General features: G+C 40.6%; 1 protein-coding gene across 4 annotated transcripts in view; it reads left to right on the top strand.

The window, feature by feature from the left end:
- Nucleotides 1–19,333, top strand: part of pcsk6 (proprotein convertase subtilisin/kexin type 6) — a 91,499-nt gene that overhangs the window by 34,721 nt on the left and 37,445 nt on the right. For all 4 annotated transcript variants that reach the window (XM_053635606.1, XM_053635605.1, XM_053635607.1 and 1 more), the window contains 4 exons: nt 1,372–1,584; nt 8,891–8,991; nt 12,685–12,788; nt 13,078–13,195. In XM_053635606.1, the coding sequence (XP_053491581.1) occupies nt 1,372–1,584; nt 8,891–8,991; nt 12,685–12,788; nt 13,078–13,195 (536 nt within the window). The remainder of the gene's footprint in view (nt 1–1,371; nt 1,585–8,890; nt 8,992–12,684; nt 12,789–13,077; nt 13,196–19,333) is intronic.

Below are 19,333 nucleotides of genomic sequence, written 5' to 3'. Positions count from 1 at the left end.
GTACATTTTTCAGGCTTAAGAGAAGTTCTAAAATCTTGACTGCAGTAGATTGTAGCATGTGTTTAAATGAGGCATGATCCAAGTTGAAAACTCAACATGTGCTTTAATAGTGCAAATCCAAAAATCATTATCAACATCTATAGCATGGGTTAGAGAACAAGCAGGCAACATCAAACTCGGTTAATGTATACAATAAAAACATGAGTGAAATTCAAAACCAGGAAACACCAGAATACAGAAAATAAGGCACTAGGGAAGCAAGGCTTGCAATTAATGACATGAATGCACAAAAAATGCTGCGTCCCAATTCGCCTGCTTATACTATGCACTAAAATTATGCGCTCTTTTTGTTAAGAAAAAGTACATACTTTTGAGTGTGTAGCAAGAGTGTACACTAACACATCATGTAACTGAAGAGAACGTTGTTGCCTAGTTACACAAAGTGTCACTGTAAACAAACTCCACATTGCATTTCAGCTTTTCTTCATTTATTATTCCTTATATAATTTATATCATTTCATTTACCATTCCCTTGATTTATTTGTCCACATTTCATTTACACCTCTCTTAAATACGCATGACCGACGTTACACTCGTCCGCCATGTTTGCAGGTTGAATGCGGCGAAGCAAACCGTCACAAAACTCCTCCTCCTCTGAAAAAGTGTCCACGGATCCACACTTATATAATACTAGGAAATAGTAGACCATAAGGGTACCTTTGGGATACTAATTTCAACATACTATGATTTGGGATACACTAATTCTAATCTCAGATACTATTTAGGATGGATAGTAGGCAAATTGGGATGCAGCAACAGACTTTGAAACAAAGCAGGGTTTAAATAGTGCTAACAGCAAACAGATGAACACATTGGATAAGAGCGCAATGAAGGGACAGGGGCAGAGACAGGACCAAAACCAGAAAAAGCACATTAAAGCAAACAAAAGCACGTGGAGAATGAATGACAAGTGCAAACAGTGCTTGCCATGCTCAGAACTGTGTGCTGAGAGCGGGAATTCATGACACAAAAGCTTCAGATCAGGAAACAGTACTGCACTGAATTCTGACAACATTAACAGCACAAAAACTAAACTACATCAGTAAGGCTCTTGGAAGTGTTTTGTGAAGACAATACTCTTAGTGTGGGTGTAGTTATCTGAAGCAACTGATTATTTTAGTGTTTGGGGGGAAATGGAGAGTTAAAACATTTGTACTGAACTGAAACTTAAGGTTCCTGTTTCTCTTGTAAGTGACATATACATTGAGACATAAAATATAAAATCACCATAATGAGAGTATATTTTTTGTATTTTAAAGTTGCAATTTTGTCCTGTTGTGCGTATCTGTGCATTTGTGTGCGTGTGTACAGGGTCGCAAAGGTCTGGGCTCCATCTTTGTGTGGGCGTCTGGTAACGGAGGTCGGCAGGGAGATCACTGCTCATGTGATGGCTACACCAACAGCATCTATACCATCTCTGTTAGCAGCAGCACGGAAAACGGCAACAAGCCCTGGTATCTGGAAGTCTGCTCGTCCACCATGGCCACCACCTACAGCAGCGGAGAGTTCTATGATCGCAAAATAGTTAAGTTCCTCTTATGGTGCTCCGGCTGATTACTGTATGCTGTTCTCGGAAACAAAGAATGTGTGTAGAGGGTAGCTTAGATAATATTGCATGCACATACAGTGCCCTCCACTAATATTGGCACCCTCTGTAAATATGAGCAAAGAAAGCTGTGAAAAAGTGTCTTTATTTTTTAACCTTTTGATATTTTGTTAAAAGAAATTAAAAACATACTCTGCTTTTATGGATATCAAACAACACAGGTTTATCAAAAAAAAAAATTTTTGTTAAATATAGATGTGCATCAATTATTGGCACCCCTATGCATTCATATGAGAAAAATATCTTTTAAGTATATTCCCATTGATATTTAAAAAAAAATTAGTACACCTGGGTGACTAGGAACAGGAAATTGTTCAACCATGACTTCCTGTTTCACAGGGGTATAACTATGAGGTAACACATAGGCCAAATTCCCTTAGTCATTCATAACTATGGGTAAGACCAAGGAATATAGCTGTGATGTGCGGCAAAAGGTTGTTAAGCTTCACAGATTGTGAAGTGGCTATAAGAAAATAGCACAAACATTGAAAATGCCCATTTCCACCATCAGGGCAATAATTAAGAAGTTCCAGTCAACTGGAAATGATATGAATCAACCTGGAACTGGACGTTTGTCCTGTACGAAGAGGATGGATTCAGAAAGTCTCCAAAACTACAATCCGAAGTCACCTACATCACCACAAGTTGTTTGGAAGGGTTTCAAGAAAAAAGCCTCTACTCTCATCCACAAACAAACTCAAGCGTCTTCAGTTTGCTTGACACTACTGGAACTTCAAATGAGATCGAGTTCTCTGGTCAGATGAAACCAAAATAGAGTTTTTTGGCAATAAACACCAGAGGTGGTTTTGGCGCACACAGAGAGGGAGCCATATGGAAAAGTACCTCATGCCCACGGTTACATATGCTGGTGGCTCTTTAATGTTTTGGGGCTGTTTTTCTGCCAGAGGACCTGGACATTTTGTTAGGATACATGGCATCATGGACTCTATCAAATATCAACAGATATTAAATGAAAACCTGATTGCCTCTGCCAGAAAACTTAAAATGTGCTGTGGTTGGAGCAGGACAATGATCCAAAATATACATAAAAATCAACACAAAAATGGTTTACTGACCACAAAATCAAGGTCCTCCCATGGCCATCCCAGTCCCCTGACTTGAAACCCATAGAAAATTTGTGGGGTGAAGCACCATTTTGTGTGTGTGAAGAGTTTGTGTGAGGGGTCTGTGCAGTCATCCACAATGCTGGTGGCTTTGCAAATGCAGCATGTGGTGTACATGTCTATGATTAAGGGAAGATAGACCCCAATGATCTTTTCAGCTGTCCTCACTATCCGCTGCAGGGTCTTGTGATCCGATACGGTGCAATTTCTGAACCAGGCAGTGATGCAGTTGCTCAGGATGCTCTCAGTGGTTCCTCTGTAGAACGTGGTGGGGATGAGGGGTGGGAGATGGACTTTTTTCAACCTTCCCAGAAAGTAGAGACGCTGCTGGGCTTTCTTGGTTGAGGAGTTGGTGTTGAGGGACCAGGTGAGGTTCTCCACCAGGTGAACACCAAGGAATTTAATGCTCTTCATGATTTCCACGAAGGAACTGTCATTGTTCAGTGGAGAGTGGTCCCTCCATGCTGTCCTGAAGTCAACAACCATCTCTTTTGTTTTGTCCACATTCAGAGAAGTTTGTTGGCTCTGCACCAGTCCGTTAGCCGCTGCACCTCCTCTCTGTAAGCTGACTCGTCATTCTTGCCGATGAGACCCACCACAGTCGTATCATTGGCGAACGTGATGATATGATTGGAGCCCAGTGCTCAATGTGGTAGAGCTGCAGGTGCTGTTCCCGATCTGGACTGACTGAGGTCTCCCAGTCAGGAAGTCTAGATCTAGTTGCAGAGAGAGGTGTTCAAGCCCAGAAGGTTCAGATTTCCAATCAGGTGCTGAGGAATGATTGTGCTGAATGCTGAACTGAAGTCTCTGAAGAGCATTCGAATGTAGGTGGGTCCAGGTGGGTGAGGGGCCAGATGTACGGTGGTGGCGATGGCATCTGTTGAGCGGTTGGGACGATATGCGAATTGCAGGGGGTCCAGTGATGGGGGCAGCAGGGTCTTCATGTACCTCATGACGAGCCTCTTAAAGCACTTCATGATGATGGGCATGAGTGAAACGGCATAGTAGTCATTGAGGCAGGACACTGAAGACATCTTCGACACGGGACAATGGTGGTGCCCTTGAAGCACGTTGGAATGATGGTGCTGCTCAGGGAGATGTTGAAGATGTCAGTGAGAACATCTGCCAGCTGGTCTTCACATCCTCTGAGCACTCTGCCAAGAATGTTGTCTGGTCTTGCAGCTTTCCATGGGTTGACTCTGTGTAGAGAGTTAGACACAGCACCTAGTCGTTGGTAGGACAAGTGGTCTTTCTCGCCGTCACATCATTTTGTGCCTCAAACCAAGCATAGAAGTTGTTCAGCACATCTGGAAGGGAGGCATCACTGTCACAGGTGGATGATGTCCTGTGGTTGCTGATGGCTTGAATGCCCTCCCACATGCGCTGCATGTCACCGCTGTCCATGAAGTGACTGTGGATTTTCTGGGCATGTGCGCGCTTTGCCTCTCTGATGGCTTGGGACAGTTTGGCTCTTGCTGTTCTTAGGGCTGCCTTGTCACCTGCTCAGAAGGTGGACTTTCGGGTCCTCAGCAGTGCACGCACCTCCACAGTCATCCACGGCTTCTGGTTGGAGCGTGTGGTGATGGTCTTGGAGACAGTGACGTGATCAATGCACTTGCTGATGTAGCTGGTCACTGATGTCGTGTATTCCTCCAAGATGGCGGAGTTGCTGTCGGTTGCAGCCTCCCTGAACAGGTGCCAGTCACTGTGCTCAAAACAGTACTGAAGAACAGAGATGACTCCTGCTGGCCAGATTTTTCAGTTTTTTCATGGTCTTTATGGACCTTGCTGTATACACAGGGGAACTGTCATGCTGGAACATTTGGATCCCTTAGTTCCACTGAAAGAACATCTTAATGCTGCAGCATACAAAGATTTTCTAGACAATCTGTGCCTCCAACTTTATAAAGCACATATGGGTGTGATGTTAGGTGTCCACATATTTTGAGCTATACAGTGTATATTTTAAGGGTATTTGAGGCATACAAATTAGAAACAAGAAAGACTAGACTTGTTGGCAGTGCTGGCATCAAAGTTGACGTCGTTGGTATCGAGTTCTACTTAACCAAGTCTATAGAACCAAGTAATTCATTCGATAATGTTAGGGTTAGGTACAAACAGAAATAACGGTGCAAGTGGGATTATAAAAACAGTCCCACAAACTCTATAAAGGAAAAAAAAAATTCTGGTTTAGGCCACTCCCACTTTTGGTTTAAATCTGATACAGATATAGATACAAATATTTGGAGCAATTAACAGATACAGATCTTAGAATTGCGTTACACTCCAATATATTAGATATTTTAAAGATTCTACCTGAGCAGTTACTTTTAATTGAGCCATTTTCCCCAGAAAGATATCTTTTACTCATGTATGACTAATTGATACTGTATAAAACACTGATTTCTATTATTAGTACGCTCTGTACTTACATAACTTCCTCTGGTCTCCTTTTTTTCACAACATGTACAGTGAGGGAAAAAAGTATTTGATCCCCTGCTGATTTTGTACGTTTGCCCACTGACAAAGAAATGATCAGTCTATAATTTTAATGGTAGATTTATTTGAACAGTGAGAGACAGAATAACAACAAGAAAATTCAGAAAAACGCATGTCAAAAATGTTATAAATTGATTTGCATTTTAATGAGGGAAATAAGTATTTGACCCCCTCTCAATCAGAAAGATTTCTGGCTCCCAAGTGTCTTTTATACAGGAAACAAGCTGAGATTAGGAGCTCACTCTTAAAGGGAGTGCTCCTAATCTCAGCTTGTTACCTGTATAAAAGACACCTGTCCACAGAAGCAATCAATCAATCAGATTCCAAACTCTCCACCATGGCCAAGACCAAAGAGCTCTCCAAGGATGTCAGGGACAAGATTGTAGACCTACACAAGTCTGGAATGGGCTACAAGACCATTGCCAAGCAGCTTGGTGAGAAGGTGACAACAGTTGGTGCGATTATTCGCAAATGGAAGAAACACAAAAGAACTGTCAATCTCCCTCGGCCTGGGGCTCCATGCAAGATCTCACCTCGTGGAGTTGCAGTGATCATGAGAACAGTGAGGAATCAGCCCAGAACTACATGGGAGGATCTTGTCAATGATCTCAAGGCAGCTGGGACCATAGTCACCAAGAAAACAATTGGTAACACACAATTGGTACGCCGTGAAGGACTGAAATCCTGCAGTGCCTGCAAGGTCCCCCTGCTCAAGAAAGCACATATACATGCCCGTCTGAAGTTTGCCAATGAACATCTGAATGATTCAGAGGACAACTGGGTGAAAGTGTTGTGGTCAGATGAGACCAAAATGGAGCTCTTTGGCATCAACTCAACTCGCCGTGTTTGGAGGAGGAGGAATGCTGCCTATGACCCCAAGAACACCATCCCCACCGTCAAACATGGAGGTGGAAACATTATGCTTTGGTGGTGTTTTTCTGCTAATGGGACAGGACAACTTCACCGCATCAAAGGGACGATGGACGGGGCCATGTACCGTCAAATCCAGGGTGAGAACCTCCTTCCCTCAGCCAGGGCATTGAAAATGGGTCGTGGATGGTATTCCAGCATGACAATGACCCAAAACACACGGCCAAGGCAACAAAGGAGTGGCTCAAGAAGAAGCACATTAAGGTCCTGGAGTGGCCTAGCCAGTCTCCAGACCTTTATCCCATAGAAAATCTGTGGAGGGAGCTGAAGGTTTGAGTTGCCAAACGCCAGCCTCGAAACCTTAATGACTTGGAGAATATCTGCAAAGAGGAGTGGGACAAAATCCCTCCTGAGATGTGTGCAAACCTGGTGGCCAACTACAAGAAACGTCTGACCTCTGTGATTGCCAACAAGGCTTTTGCCACCAAGTACTAAGTCATGTTTTGCAGAGGGGTCAAATACATATTTCCCTCTTTAAAATGCAAATCAATTTATAACATTTTTGACATGCGTTTATCTGGATTGCTTTTGTTGTTATTCTGTCTCTCACTGTTCAAATAAAACTACCATTAAAATTATAGAATGATCATTTCTTTGTCAGTGGGCAAACGTACAAAATCAGCAGGGGATCAAATACTTTTTTCCCTCACTGTATATCTGTAGCATTCATTTTAACTGACTTTACTTTTGTCCTGACTCCCCCCAGCATGTGCATGTTTTTCTCTCTCTCCATATTGTCTGTTTCCTATTGTTTTTAATGATTGCTGGAATCAGGAATTATGCTTGCCTGCCAAATAGCAGTCATCTTCTATCTGTCAGACACCTCCCACCCCCCAGATACAGCCTTTCCTTACCAGGCGCATTGCAACACAGACATATCTAAGATGTCTCACATGCTTTGTTAGATTTGTGCCCTTTCCCCTCTGTCTGTTTGCTTGTGCAACGAGAAGATAAGACCCAAAGATGAAGGCTAAATATTTGATCTGGCTGACATTCAAAACCAAAGATCTACAGAACTATCCAGGAAGATGAGCTAAATCATGTTTACTTTCGTTAAGGTTGACTGTACCCAAGGGCTTTCAAAACTTCAGTCATGATAAGCTTCATAGCTTTCTTATTTGAATGCTGGTGTAATCTTAGATAACTGTACATGTGTGTATAACCTTGTATTATTGAATGCAGACAGTCCAACAGCTTAAGGATATTCTTCTTTCTGTGCCTCTGAATGTACAGTCATGACAGCTCACCTATCCATGCTTACGTTGTTAAATAAACCTGGTGAAATCAGCATGAGGTTTAAACACTTAAATACACATCACAAATAAACATGCCAAGAATTTGCCCAAGGCATACCAACAAGACAACAAAGGTATCCCACTGCTGTCTTAGACGAAGGGAAAATGAAAATGCAGTCATGTATTTTCAGTCAAGAAAAGAAAAAAGTTATAAAATAACTATTTTTTATTTAGCTTCATTAGCGTAATCTCGCACTCAAACTATGGGAGAAATAGACAAAACTACATTATTGGCACTCATTGAGCAATGCCCTTAACCTTCTCTTCTCCAGGGGTGCCATATCATGGCAAGAGTTTGACTGTGCTGTAATGTATATGTAAGGGATAATGCAGGGTTAGGTGTGCATTACATGATTTTCATTCTTTTCCTCCACATCAGGCATTAAAATCATGTAATGCACACCTAGCTGTGGATTATCCCACATACACCATGGTCACTTCCCAGCACTGACAAGTTAAAGCTGTCATTGATGCTTGCAGTGCAAAATTTGACTGAAAGGATAAAAATAGCGGTTAATTTTCTTATGGGTTGTTAGGTCTAGAATTCTGCCCACTCTAAATCATACACAGAGATAAAGTACTGCGATAAAATTACATTTATTTGAATGAATTATAATAAATAGTTTTTAGAGAGAGAGAGAGAGAGAGAGTGAGTGAATTACCTGCGTTTGTGCCATGTCTCTGTAAGTCTCCGCGTCACTGTGAGTTTAACTACTGTATTCAACTGTAACTGTATATTACTATGATTACAACTTTTAATAGGCAGCACATTCATTTATAATGGTGATTAAACTGACTGGAATTACCTGTGCATTATATGGTTTGAACTCATACCTTCCAGCCAGTCAGAATCGAGTATTCAAACACACCATGGTATACGTGCCAAATAAAGGCTCTTCTTTTCTTATAATGTACCAAGGGTGCCAATAATTCGGAGCTGGATGTGTTTACAGATTATGACTTATTACTTCAGAGCAGTAAACAAACATTCCAGTCCTACAAAGCCAGCCATTTGCCCAAACCTCTCTTTAGTAACAAAAAGATTACCATCCAAACAAATATCTTGGGTCTAAATTAAATCCACTTGTACACAAGACCAAAATGGTTGTGCCAGTTATCATAAACACTGTGTCGGTTTGCTTGGTTAAGATAATTTGTCAGGTGTTGAATAAGTGATAGATTTGCACAAATGATATGTAAACATCTGGATTACATCTCACAAAATGGATTTATTCAAAAGAAACTTGAACTGTTGAAACACATCTTGATCTCATGTGCATAATGGCTCTTACTAGGGTTCGTTTAAACATCTGTGAGTCATGTTAGTGCCAGCTGTGCCATAATAACACTGTTTTTCTTGCTTTTGCTTTCGTCAGATCACTACAGACCTGCGGCAGCGCTGTACAGATGGACACACTGGCACATCAGTGTCTGCACCAATGGTGGCCGGCATCATTGCTCTTGCGCTGGAAGCCAAGTGAGGTTACTTTTTATTGCCTTTGTCTGCTTTACTCTGTATCTCTCTGTCACTCCACATCTGTCATCTACACTGTGCATGATATTCTATCCACGACTGGTCAGTGGAGGGTCTGGCTGCCTAGCAGTTTGGCGCAAGGCAGAAGCCGCCTCAGAGATCTTCTCCATTTTGGTTCCTTCTACCACAGCACTGTTGAATTGTCAAAACAGGTTGGTCAGAAGGTGTTAATTAATTCCCTATAACAGCATCTCTGACTGTAACGCTGACTGTTATTCATATCACAGGTTTATATCACACTCTACATAAGGTGTGTATTTCTGATCCAGATTTGCTGATACTTACTGTTTCTGATTAGGGCTTATCCTGTTCTGATGTTGCCCTCCTATTTACTGACCCATGCTATGGACATTGACTGTGGTTTTTGGACTGCCTCTAACAAAACGCGCATATGCAAAGTCTGTTGCGCATATTGCGAGTATTTTATGCTTACTGGTTTCTTGGAAAAGCTGTGTCTTTTTCTGTTATGAGCTTTTTCATTTCACTACAAGTTATATCCTGTACATGACTGTGTATGTGACAAATAAAAATTTATAGCACCTTTAACAATGGACATTGTCACAAAGCAGCTTTACAGAAATATATAAATTCAGGATATAAATTTTCATTTCTAAGTTTATCCCCAATGAGCAAGACAGGGGCGATGGTGGCAAGGAAAAACTCCCTGAGACGATATGAGGAAGAAACCGTGAGAGGAACCAGACTCAAAAGGGAACCCATCTTCATCTCGGTGACTCTGGATAGTTCGATTATAAATAAATTCCTTTTAATAATAATTCACTGTTTGTAGCTGTATATAACTTCTCTTGTGGACATTCCACAAATGAATAATGTATCTATAAATGATTGGTGGTGTGGTGCGGTGGTGCAGTGTGTTGCCGCCTCATACAGTAGCTCCAGAGTCCCAGGTTTGATCAGGAGCTCAGGTGTGTCTGTGTGGAGTTTCTTTGCATGTTCTCGTCTTGTCCACTTTTGTTTCCTCCAAGTTCTTTGGTTTCTTCCTACCTCCCAAAAACATGCTAGTAGGTAGATTGTCTAAAGTAAATTGCCCCTAGCTGTGAATGTGTGTGTGCATTGTGCCCTGCGATGCACTGGCATCCCATCCAGGGTGTATTTCTAGCTCACGCTCACTGTTCATGAAATGGACTCCAGCTCCACCATGGCCTTAACCAGGATAAAGCACTTATTGAAACTGAGTGAGTGAACAGATTGCTGTAGTATAAGAGGAATAAACCACTTCATGCCCTGTTGTTACTGGAAAATAATCAACTTTGGGGTTGTAATGGGGTTTGCACTAACAAACTGCTTAATATTTAGCAAGATTTAATGCCTCTTTTTATTCTGGGTGACACTTGACTTGACTTGATCCCTATTTTTTCATGTTTTTTTTTTTTTTTTTTTTTTACAATTTTGTTTCAAGTGTTGATGGAATTCATGAAAGAAACTTATTGTTGGATATCCTCCAACTCACATAATGAGATACGCACTTCTCATAGCTTAACAAGTTGCTTGGCTATTGCTGATAGACAATTGATAGACATATCAATTAAAATTTGTGTTTTGCTGTAGATCAGTGATCATTGCTTTATTGTCATAAATGAAGCAGCTTATCTAAGTCACTCTGGTATTTTACTAGGCCAGTTTCTAACAAGAAAATAAGAGTTTTATTTCAATTATTTGCTTTGCAAATATTTAAGCACTGTTTTTAAAGCTCTCATCAGACAGGAATATGGAAGACCAACATTTTTTTTTCTTGTGTCAGATTTTGTATTCAGTCATTGAAATTCTGCAGCACGACGCAGTTCTTTTTCTTCATTGCCATGTTTTATTAATCCTTGACATCAGACATCAGATTTTGATAATGTTTTTTTATGCGTTCAGCTATCGATTCCACTGTGGCGTAGCACGACAGCAAAGTCAAAAGAGTACACTCCCAGGGAGCCGTGCATCTTCTATAGTTTTCTTTTCACATTTCTCTGCATGGCTCTTGAGATTCAGCATGTAAGATGTCAGTGTTTCTGTAGTCAGTTTTAATGCCCTCTGCTGTGTTTATACATACATGGAAGTGTTACGTTTTCAGCTACTGGTGAACATTGCCTTTTATGGGTGTGAATGCGCTTGGTAATTTGTGGCTGATTGGCATTAATCGAAATGAATATGAAGAAAATCTGTGATACCAAAGATTTTGCAAATGTGGTGGGTATTTTTTGTTTGCTTTGGCCAATGAAAACATTTACGCACAAAAGCTTTACAAGTGAGGCCCATGGCAACTGTACACACTGTTACTATGTTAACATGTGGCTCTAAAAACTGTCTCACAGCAAGTTTTATCTGTTATTGTAATTGGTGGATAATATTGCTTTCATATGTCAGTGTTTTATTCCTTGGATAGAGTTAGGGAGAGTAATGAATGGACTTTGGTACAGTATTACACAAAAATGTTCAGAGGATATTATAAAGAAAATATTGTGATGTAGACCCAATTAAAAATCCAAATGTTTGGATGTATGCTTGTAATTGTACTAGTTGTGACAGAATAGACATATCAGTTCATAATATCAGCACAGATAAATATCTCAATTCCTTTGAACAATGATGCAATATTTTAAAATGGTGGTGGTGGTGGTGGTGGTGGTGGGGGGGGGGGGGGCCGTGAGGTGTGTGCCTGTGTGAGACCGTGAGCAGAGCAAAGCAAACTGGTGTCTGCAACGTGATTTTAAGAAACTTTTTATGATACTTTAATGTCTTTCTACCATACCAAGGGCATGAGCACAAATAAAAAATAAAAAAGAGCTCCCATGTACTCTTATCCTGTGTCTGTTGTGTCCCCTAAGCAAAGTACTGCTGAAATTGATACACTTAAAAATGAAGAACATTCTGTGGTACCGAAAGGTTTGTTCATTTTTAAATTTTCATTAGAAAGTGCTTCTTTCACATTCTTTTATAGCTTAATAAAAATAAACAGCAGTAACTTGAGTGAGTAGTATAATCTTAGAAATATCTTAGAACCTTTTTTACTGAGGAGTTAACATGGTGAATCTCATAAATTTGCTTAAATTCACTGTAAACTGTGACCTAGAAATTGTGCAGTACCTTGCATATTAAATATTCAAGTTATCGAACATTTCCTTCCTTTGTTTTAAATGTTTCAAAAAATTATCAACCTTTTTGTTTCTTTCCAGTTTTAAATGAAGAAATAAAATTCCCAGATTTTCAATATGGACTCAGACTTTTGGACCCCACTGTAGTTCTCTGGTGTCTACCCAGATACCACACAGATGCTAATTTAGTTGATCATCAATTTATTTAGTAATTGTATGCAGGCTTTTTAATTTTAGGTACTCTCCCTAAGACAGGGGTGTCCAATCTTATCCACAAAGGGCCAGTGTTGGTCCAGGATTTCATTCCAATAAAGCAGGAGCCACACCTAATTCCAACTGTACAGTCAGTTTAGCTTGACTTTCAATAGACTCAGGTGTGGCTTCTGCTTGTTGGAATGAAAACCTGCACCCTCACCGAGCCTTTCTGGCTTTTTGGCCACACCCACTGGTTCCACCACTATGGTCTTATTTTTGTGCTTGTGTTGTAATCATGAAAATGTTGTATTTATTAGTATGAATATAATTTGTCTTTCAGCCCATTAATAACATGGAGGGATGTGCAGCACCTCTTGGTAAAGACATCAAGACCTGTTCATCTGAAAGCTAGTGACTGGAAAACCAATGCAGCAGGACACAAGGGTAACACTTTCCTTATATGTAGAATGTTAGACGGAGTGGGTCATTTCTGCTAGGATTAATTTATAAGTGCATTTATATTCATATACTCTCTCTCTCTCTCCCTCTCTCTCTCTCTCTCTCTATATATATATATATATCTATGTGTGTGTGTATATATATATATATATATATATATATATATATTTTATATATTGTACTCTAGTGTAGTACAGATTGTTATAATATGTAAGATATGTAGAAATGTATAGATATCTTTAGCAAAACGTAACTTTACTTTGCCTTTGTGTAGTTAGTCACCTGTATGGATTTGGGTTGGTGGATGCTGAGGCCATGGTGGTAGAGGCCAAGAAATGGCGAAGTGTTCCACCTCAGCACACATGCACCAAGATGTCAGATCGCAGAACCAGGTGAGGAGAATTCTTTCCTTTTGTAAATCACTTGAAGTCAGTTTTTATGTATATGTGTGTGTGTGTGTGTGTGTGTGTGTGTGTGTGTGTGTGTGTGTGTGTGTGTGTGTGTGTGTACATAAGATTTATTGTCACGGTGGCTTAGTGGTTAGCATCTTTGCCTCACACCTCCAGGGTTGGGGGTTAGAGTCTCGCCGCTGCGCGACTCTGCCTATGTGGAGTTTGCATGTTATCCCCGTATTGCGGGGGTTTCCTCCGGGTACTCTGGTTTCCTCCCCCAGTCCAAACACATGCATGGTAGGCTGATTGACATGTCCAAAGTGTCCATAATAGTGTATGAATGGGTGTGTGAATGTGTATGTGAGTGTGCCCTGTGATGGATTGGCACCCTGTCCAGGGTGTACCCCAACTTATGCCCCATGCTCCCTGGGATAGGCGCCAGGTTCTCTGTGACCCAGTAGGATAGGCAGTATAGAAAATGGATGGCTGGATGGATTTTTATGCAGTATAACTGCAGTTAATTTATATTTTATGAACTTGTGGCATGTGCAAAAGGTTATTATAGTTTAAATAATTTAAAATAGTTTGCTGCAGAGGTTGTGTATACTCCATTTCATATTAAAAAATCAGGGGTGCCCAAACTTATGCATACAACTGTGTGTTTCATTATACGTGTGAATTACATGTGTAAATTATCAGCATTCCTCACTGCTACATGTGAGCTGTTGTCTTTTTTGCCCAGTAATATATTTTGACATACCTACTTTAAGAAAACAGAAATATATTTTGCCACAACAATGTGGAGATAAAGGTAAAGAGCCTAGGAGAGCAGCAAAAAAAAAGACATGATCTCTGAAACCTTGCTAAATATGCTTTTTGCCACAGCATAATTCATTTTATACATGCGCAGTATAGGGATGTAAGTGTTTTCAGAAGTTCAGATGCAATTTTTGGAAAACATTTGAAAACAGCAGTGTAGACAGACAGTGTTCGGATACCGTTTTCGGATCTATCTGGATTAATGTGGACAGAGCCTGAGTTTCTTGCATCAGAGGTTGCTCCAAAAAGGATATGGTGTTATGGAAGTGGAGTTATGCTTCTGACTTGAGGAGATGTTGGACAGAATGTGTTGAAAGGATAAAACGGAGCATGACTAAAATAAACAAGTCATTAATTCAATACACAGAATGGTGAAGGAAATGACCTAAACATGGAAAAACAGTCTACCGAAATGAATCAAATCACATCTGGTGCTTGTTTTGATATAAGATGATGTAAAATACGTGATGATATCCAAGTATCAGGCATGTGTTTCATCTGTCTATGGCTCCACAATCCAGGTGCTTAGCCAAAATGATGACGTAATTCGAACTTCTTTTTAGTACAAAGTTTCTGTGTTCACAATTTTTATTAGAGATGCACCAATGTATCGGCCGATAATTGGTAGGCTATATTTCCCGCTATGGGCTATCTGCTGATAGTTTAAAAACATCCGATGATCAGGGCCGATCATATCCTGTCAATCAAACGAGGGTGGGAAAACACATTGATTTTGTGCTGTGTGTAAAGAAGATCTCTTTTGTGTGGAATGATGACAAAACTGCATTTTGTAATCTCTGTAATCTCTGCACTGCTAAAATTTTACACCGGAAGTGACCAGCAGCGGAATCGAATCCACCCCCCCTCCCACTCCCGCGCTGTTCACGCTGAATTAAAGCCTCGCGCCTCCAGGGTTGGGGGTTCAATTCCTGCATCCTGTGTGGAGTTTGCACGTTCTCCCTGTGCTTCGTGGGTTTCCTCCGGGTAATCCATTTTCCTCCCCCAGTTCAAAGACATATGTTGTAGGCTGATTGGCATTTCCAAATTGTCCGTAGTGTGTGAATGGGTGTGTGAACTTATGATGGGTTGGCACACCATCCAGGGTGTCCCCTGCCTTGTGCCCAGAGTTTCCTGGGATAGTCTCCAGGTTCCCCTGTGACCCTGTGTAGGATAAGTGGGATGGATGTATCCCGAAGCAGCTATACTCACTTTGTAGCCCGTCGGCTAGCTGGCTAGCCAGCTTGCATTGACTTGTACATTCCTGTTATGGTGCTTCCTGTGAAATTGGTTTAACCCTTTTCTTTTCATCTTCATCTGATGAGCTTTTGTATTTTAAGTCAAAAGTTATATTCCTAGAACTCTTCTGTTTATTTATTTATTTATTTATTTTCAGCTAGAAATGCAGTGCTCTCAGACCAAGGTGTCATCATGTCATCCTTTTAGTTTGATATCTACCCTATTTTTCCATCGTCATTGTACAAATCATCTGGCAATCATCAAACTCATTTATGATTGTGCTGTGATTCTGTTGTGAAGACAAATGTGAGCATATGGTGTTTTATGGTGGGTGTTTCCATTAGTTTGTCAACCTTCTGTAGGCCCACTGCAGCCCACTGACATCAACCCGAATGCATCATGCTACAGACTAATGTGAGACAATCCCTAAAACATTCAACTGAAGCACACTCTGTGTAAGAACACAGTATGAAGTCAAGAAAAACAACTCGTCAGGGAACAATGGATTTTCCTTACAGTCATGAAAGGCCTGAACACTTCAAGTTTTCACCCTGATTTCACATTTCCCTGCACTTACACATGATTTGTCTGCTTGTTATTTTTTCAAGGGCTGTTGCCTTTTATCAAGTTAAGAAGTGAAACACTTTTGAAACACAGATTTTGTGTTATATCTCTAGTGGACAGATTGAGGGTATAATATTTGTGTTACAAGAGTTTTTTTTTAGCCCTTATTCACAGTAACAAATGGGTTTAGAATTTTCTATATATCTGCCTCAATATGACCTAAAACATCATCAGATTTTCACACAAGTCCTAAAAGTAGATAAAGTGAACCCAATTAAACAAATGAGACAAAAATATTCTACTTGGTCATTTATTTATTGAGGAAAATGATCCTATATTACACATCTGTGAGCAAAAGTATGTGAACCTCTAGGATTAGCAGTTTAATTTGAAGGTGAAATTAGAGTCGGTTGTTTTCAATCAATGGGATGACATCAGGTGTGAGTGAGCACCCTGTTTTATTTAAAGAGCAGTGATTTATCAAAGTCTGATCTTCACAACACATGTTTGTGGAAGTGAATCATGGCACGAACAAAGAAGATTTCTGAGGACCCCAGAAAAAGAGTTCTTGATGCTCATCGGGCTGGAAAAGGTTACAAAACCATCTCTAAAGAATTTGGACTTCACCAATCCACATTCAGACAGACTGTGTACAAATGGAGGAAATTCAAGACCATTGTTAATCTCCCCAGGAGTGGTCGACCAACAAAGATCACTCCAAGAGCAATACGTTTTAATAGTCCACAAGGTCACAAAGGAACCCAGGGTAACTTCTAAGCAACTAAAGACCTCTTTCACATTGGCTAATGTTAATGTTTATGAGTCCACCATCAGGAGAACACTGAACAGTGGTTTGCATGGCAGGGTTGCAAGGAGAAAGCCACCTCTCTCCAAAAAGAACATTGCTGCCTGTCTGCAGTTCAAATATTACGTGGATAAGCCAGAAGGCTATTGAAAAAAAAGGTTTTGTGGATGGATGAGACCAAAATAGAACTTTTTGGTTTAAATGAGAAGTGTTATGTGGGTGGCTGTGGCTCAGGTGGTAGAGCAGGTTGTCCACTAATCGTAGGGTTGGCGGTTCAATTCCCGGCCCACGTGGCTCCACATGCCGAAGTGTCCATGGGCAAGGCACTGAACCCCAAGTTGCTCCATGGCAAGTTAGCTGCATGGCAGCTCTGCTACCATTGGTGTGTGAGTGTGTGTGTGGATGGGTGAATGACACAGTGTAAAGCACTTTGGAAAAAAGTGCTACATAAGTGCAGACCGTTTATGTTTAGAGAAAGGAAAGCACTCCATTTCAGCATATAGTTACAATCAAAATTATTCAACCCCGTTGCAAATCAGGCTTACTGTACAAATGGACAGTCTTTCAGCTGTTTGCAATGAACAAATCAAACAAAAGCAATTGAAATAGTTCAACACAAAGAATGCTTCAAGTGGTTTCCCCAAATTCAACTGAAAATGCAACATATAATGACTTCTCCAGTTTCTAAATTATTCAACCCCTTCATGGCAAGCATCTTTAGTACTTAGTAGAGCACCCTTTTGCTGTTATGACCTGCTGCAAACGAGATGCACAGCTTCTGGCAGCGTTCCTGAGGAATCTTAGCTCATTCCTCATGAGCAGGAGCCTCCAGTTCAGTAATATTCTTGGGTTTGTGTGCTGCAACTGCCTTCTTCAAATCCCACCAGAGATTTTCTATGGGGTTCATGTCAGGTGACTGTGATGGCCCTGTAGAATCTTCCAGGACTTCTTCTGCAACCAAGCCTTGGTGGAATTTGAGGTATACTTGGGATCATTGTCCTGTTGGAAGGTGCAGTGGTGTCCAAGCTTCAGCTTCCTCATAGACGACATGACTTTTTCTCCTAGGATTTCCTGATACTTCAATGAATCCATCATGCCTTCTACACTCTGCAGGTTTACAGTGCCAGAGGATGCAAAGCAGACCCAGAGCATCACTGAGTCACCACCATGCTTGACTGTGGACAGAGTGTTCTTTCTTCATTCTTCTTCCTCCAGATATACTGCTGATCCAACGTGTCAAAAAGTTCCGGTTTTGTTTCATCGCTCCTCAGAACAGAATCCCAAAACTTCTGTGGCTTATTTTTATGATTTTGAGCGACTTTTTTTGTGCTTTTGGGTCAGTAGTGGTGTACATCTTGGAGTTCTGGCATGGAAACTGTCTGTGTTTAGTATGTGCCTTACTGTGCTCACTGAAACCTCAGTGCCTGTTGCCACCAAGTCTTGCTGCAGGTCTTTTGCGGTCACTCAAAAGGCCTGTTTTGCTGCATCTGGGCCGGGTTGGTTTTTCATCATTGATGGATTAATGAATTCTAGTTCTGAATCAGCAAATTCTGAAGGAAAATGTCAGGACATCTGTCTGTGAACTGGATCTCAAGAGAAAGTGGGTCATGCAGCAAGACAATGACCCTAAGCACACAAGTCATTCTAACAAAAATGGTTAAAGAAGAATAAATTTAATGTCTTGGGATGGCCTAGTCAAAGTCCTGACCTTAATCTAATAGAAATGTTGTGGAAGGACCTGAAACAAGCAGTTCATGTGCATAAACCCACCAACATCCCAGAATTGAAGCTGTTCTATACCGAGGAATGGGCTAAAACTGCTCAAGCCGATGTGCAGGACTGATCAACAGTTACCGGAAACGTTTAGTTGCTGTTATTGCTACACAAGGGGGTCACTCCAGATACTGAAAGCAAAGGTTCACATACTTTTGCCACTCACAGATATGTAATATTGGATCATTTTCCTCTATAAATAAATGACCAAGTATGATATTTTTATCTCATTTGTTTAATTGGGTTCTCTTTATCCACATTTTTAGGTTTATGCAGAAATGTAGAAAATTCTAAAGGGTTCACAAACTTTCAAGCACCACTGTAGGTATATTTTTTTATCCTATCTTATTTTCCTTGCTAGTGTGCAAGATGTACTTGCTATTAACACATGACTGTATGTAATATTATTGACATTTTAAATCAGCTAAATATATTGGCATGTCTTATCATTTGAGGATGGTATTAACTATAATGTTTCTGTGCAACTATGTAACTGGGCAAAATTATTGGAGCATTCACTTCCTTGAATGAGAATCAAGCCACAACTCAAGCAGTTAGCCTGTGGTATTGCATGCAATATGAAGTGTATTTGCTGTTTTTTAGTTGACCCTGTTTGATACATTTGTTTAATTGTTTGAGTTAGTGTGTTGGTATGTTAGTCTCCTTGTGGTTTAGGTTCTTTCTTAGTGCATCTGTCATGTTGATATGCTTGTGGACTATTGGAAAAAAAATTGTGGGCACTAATTCCTGTGTTTTGACTCCGTGTCTGGGTCAATTGCTAGCAGTATCCACACTGCCTGTCAGTGGAACATTTGATGAACAAATCCTTCTTTTGTTTTGTTGTGCTGTATTTGATCTTGACAAAGGGCTTGATTTGTGAGTCTAGTCTTCTCATGCTGTTTGACTGTGTCTTCAGGCTGGAAAATTAAATCTGCCTCTTA

The sequence above is a fragment of the Ictalurus furcatus genome, chromosome 10, assembly GCF_023375685.1.
Source record: "Ictalurus furcatus strain D&B chromosome 10, Billie_1.0, whole genome shotgun sequence".
Lineage (NCBI taxonomy): Eukaryota > Metazoa > Chordata > Actinopteri > Siluriformes > Ictaluridae > Ictalurus > Ictalurus furcatus.
The sequence above is the reverse complement of the archived record's forward strand: the minus strand, read 5'-3'. Positions and strand labels throughout refer to the sequence as shown.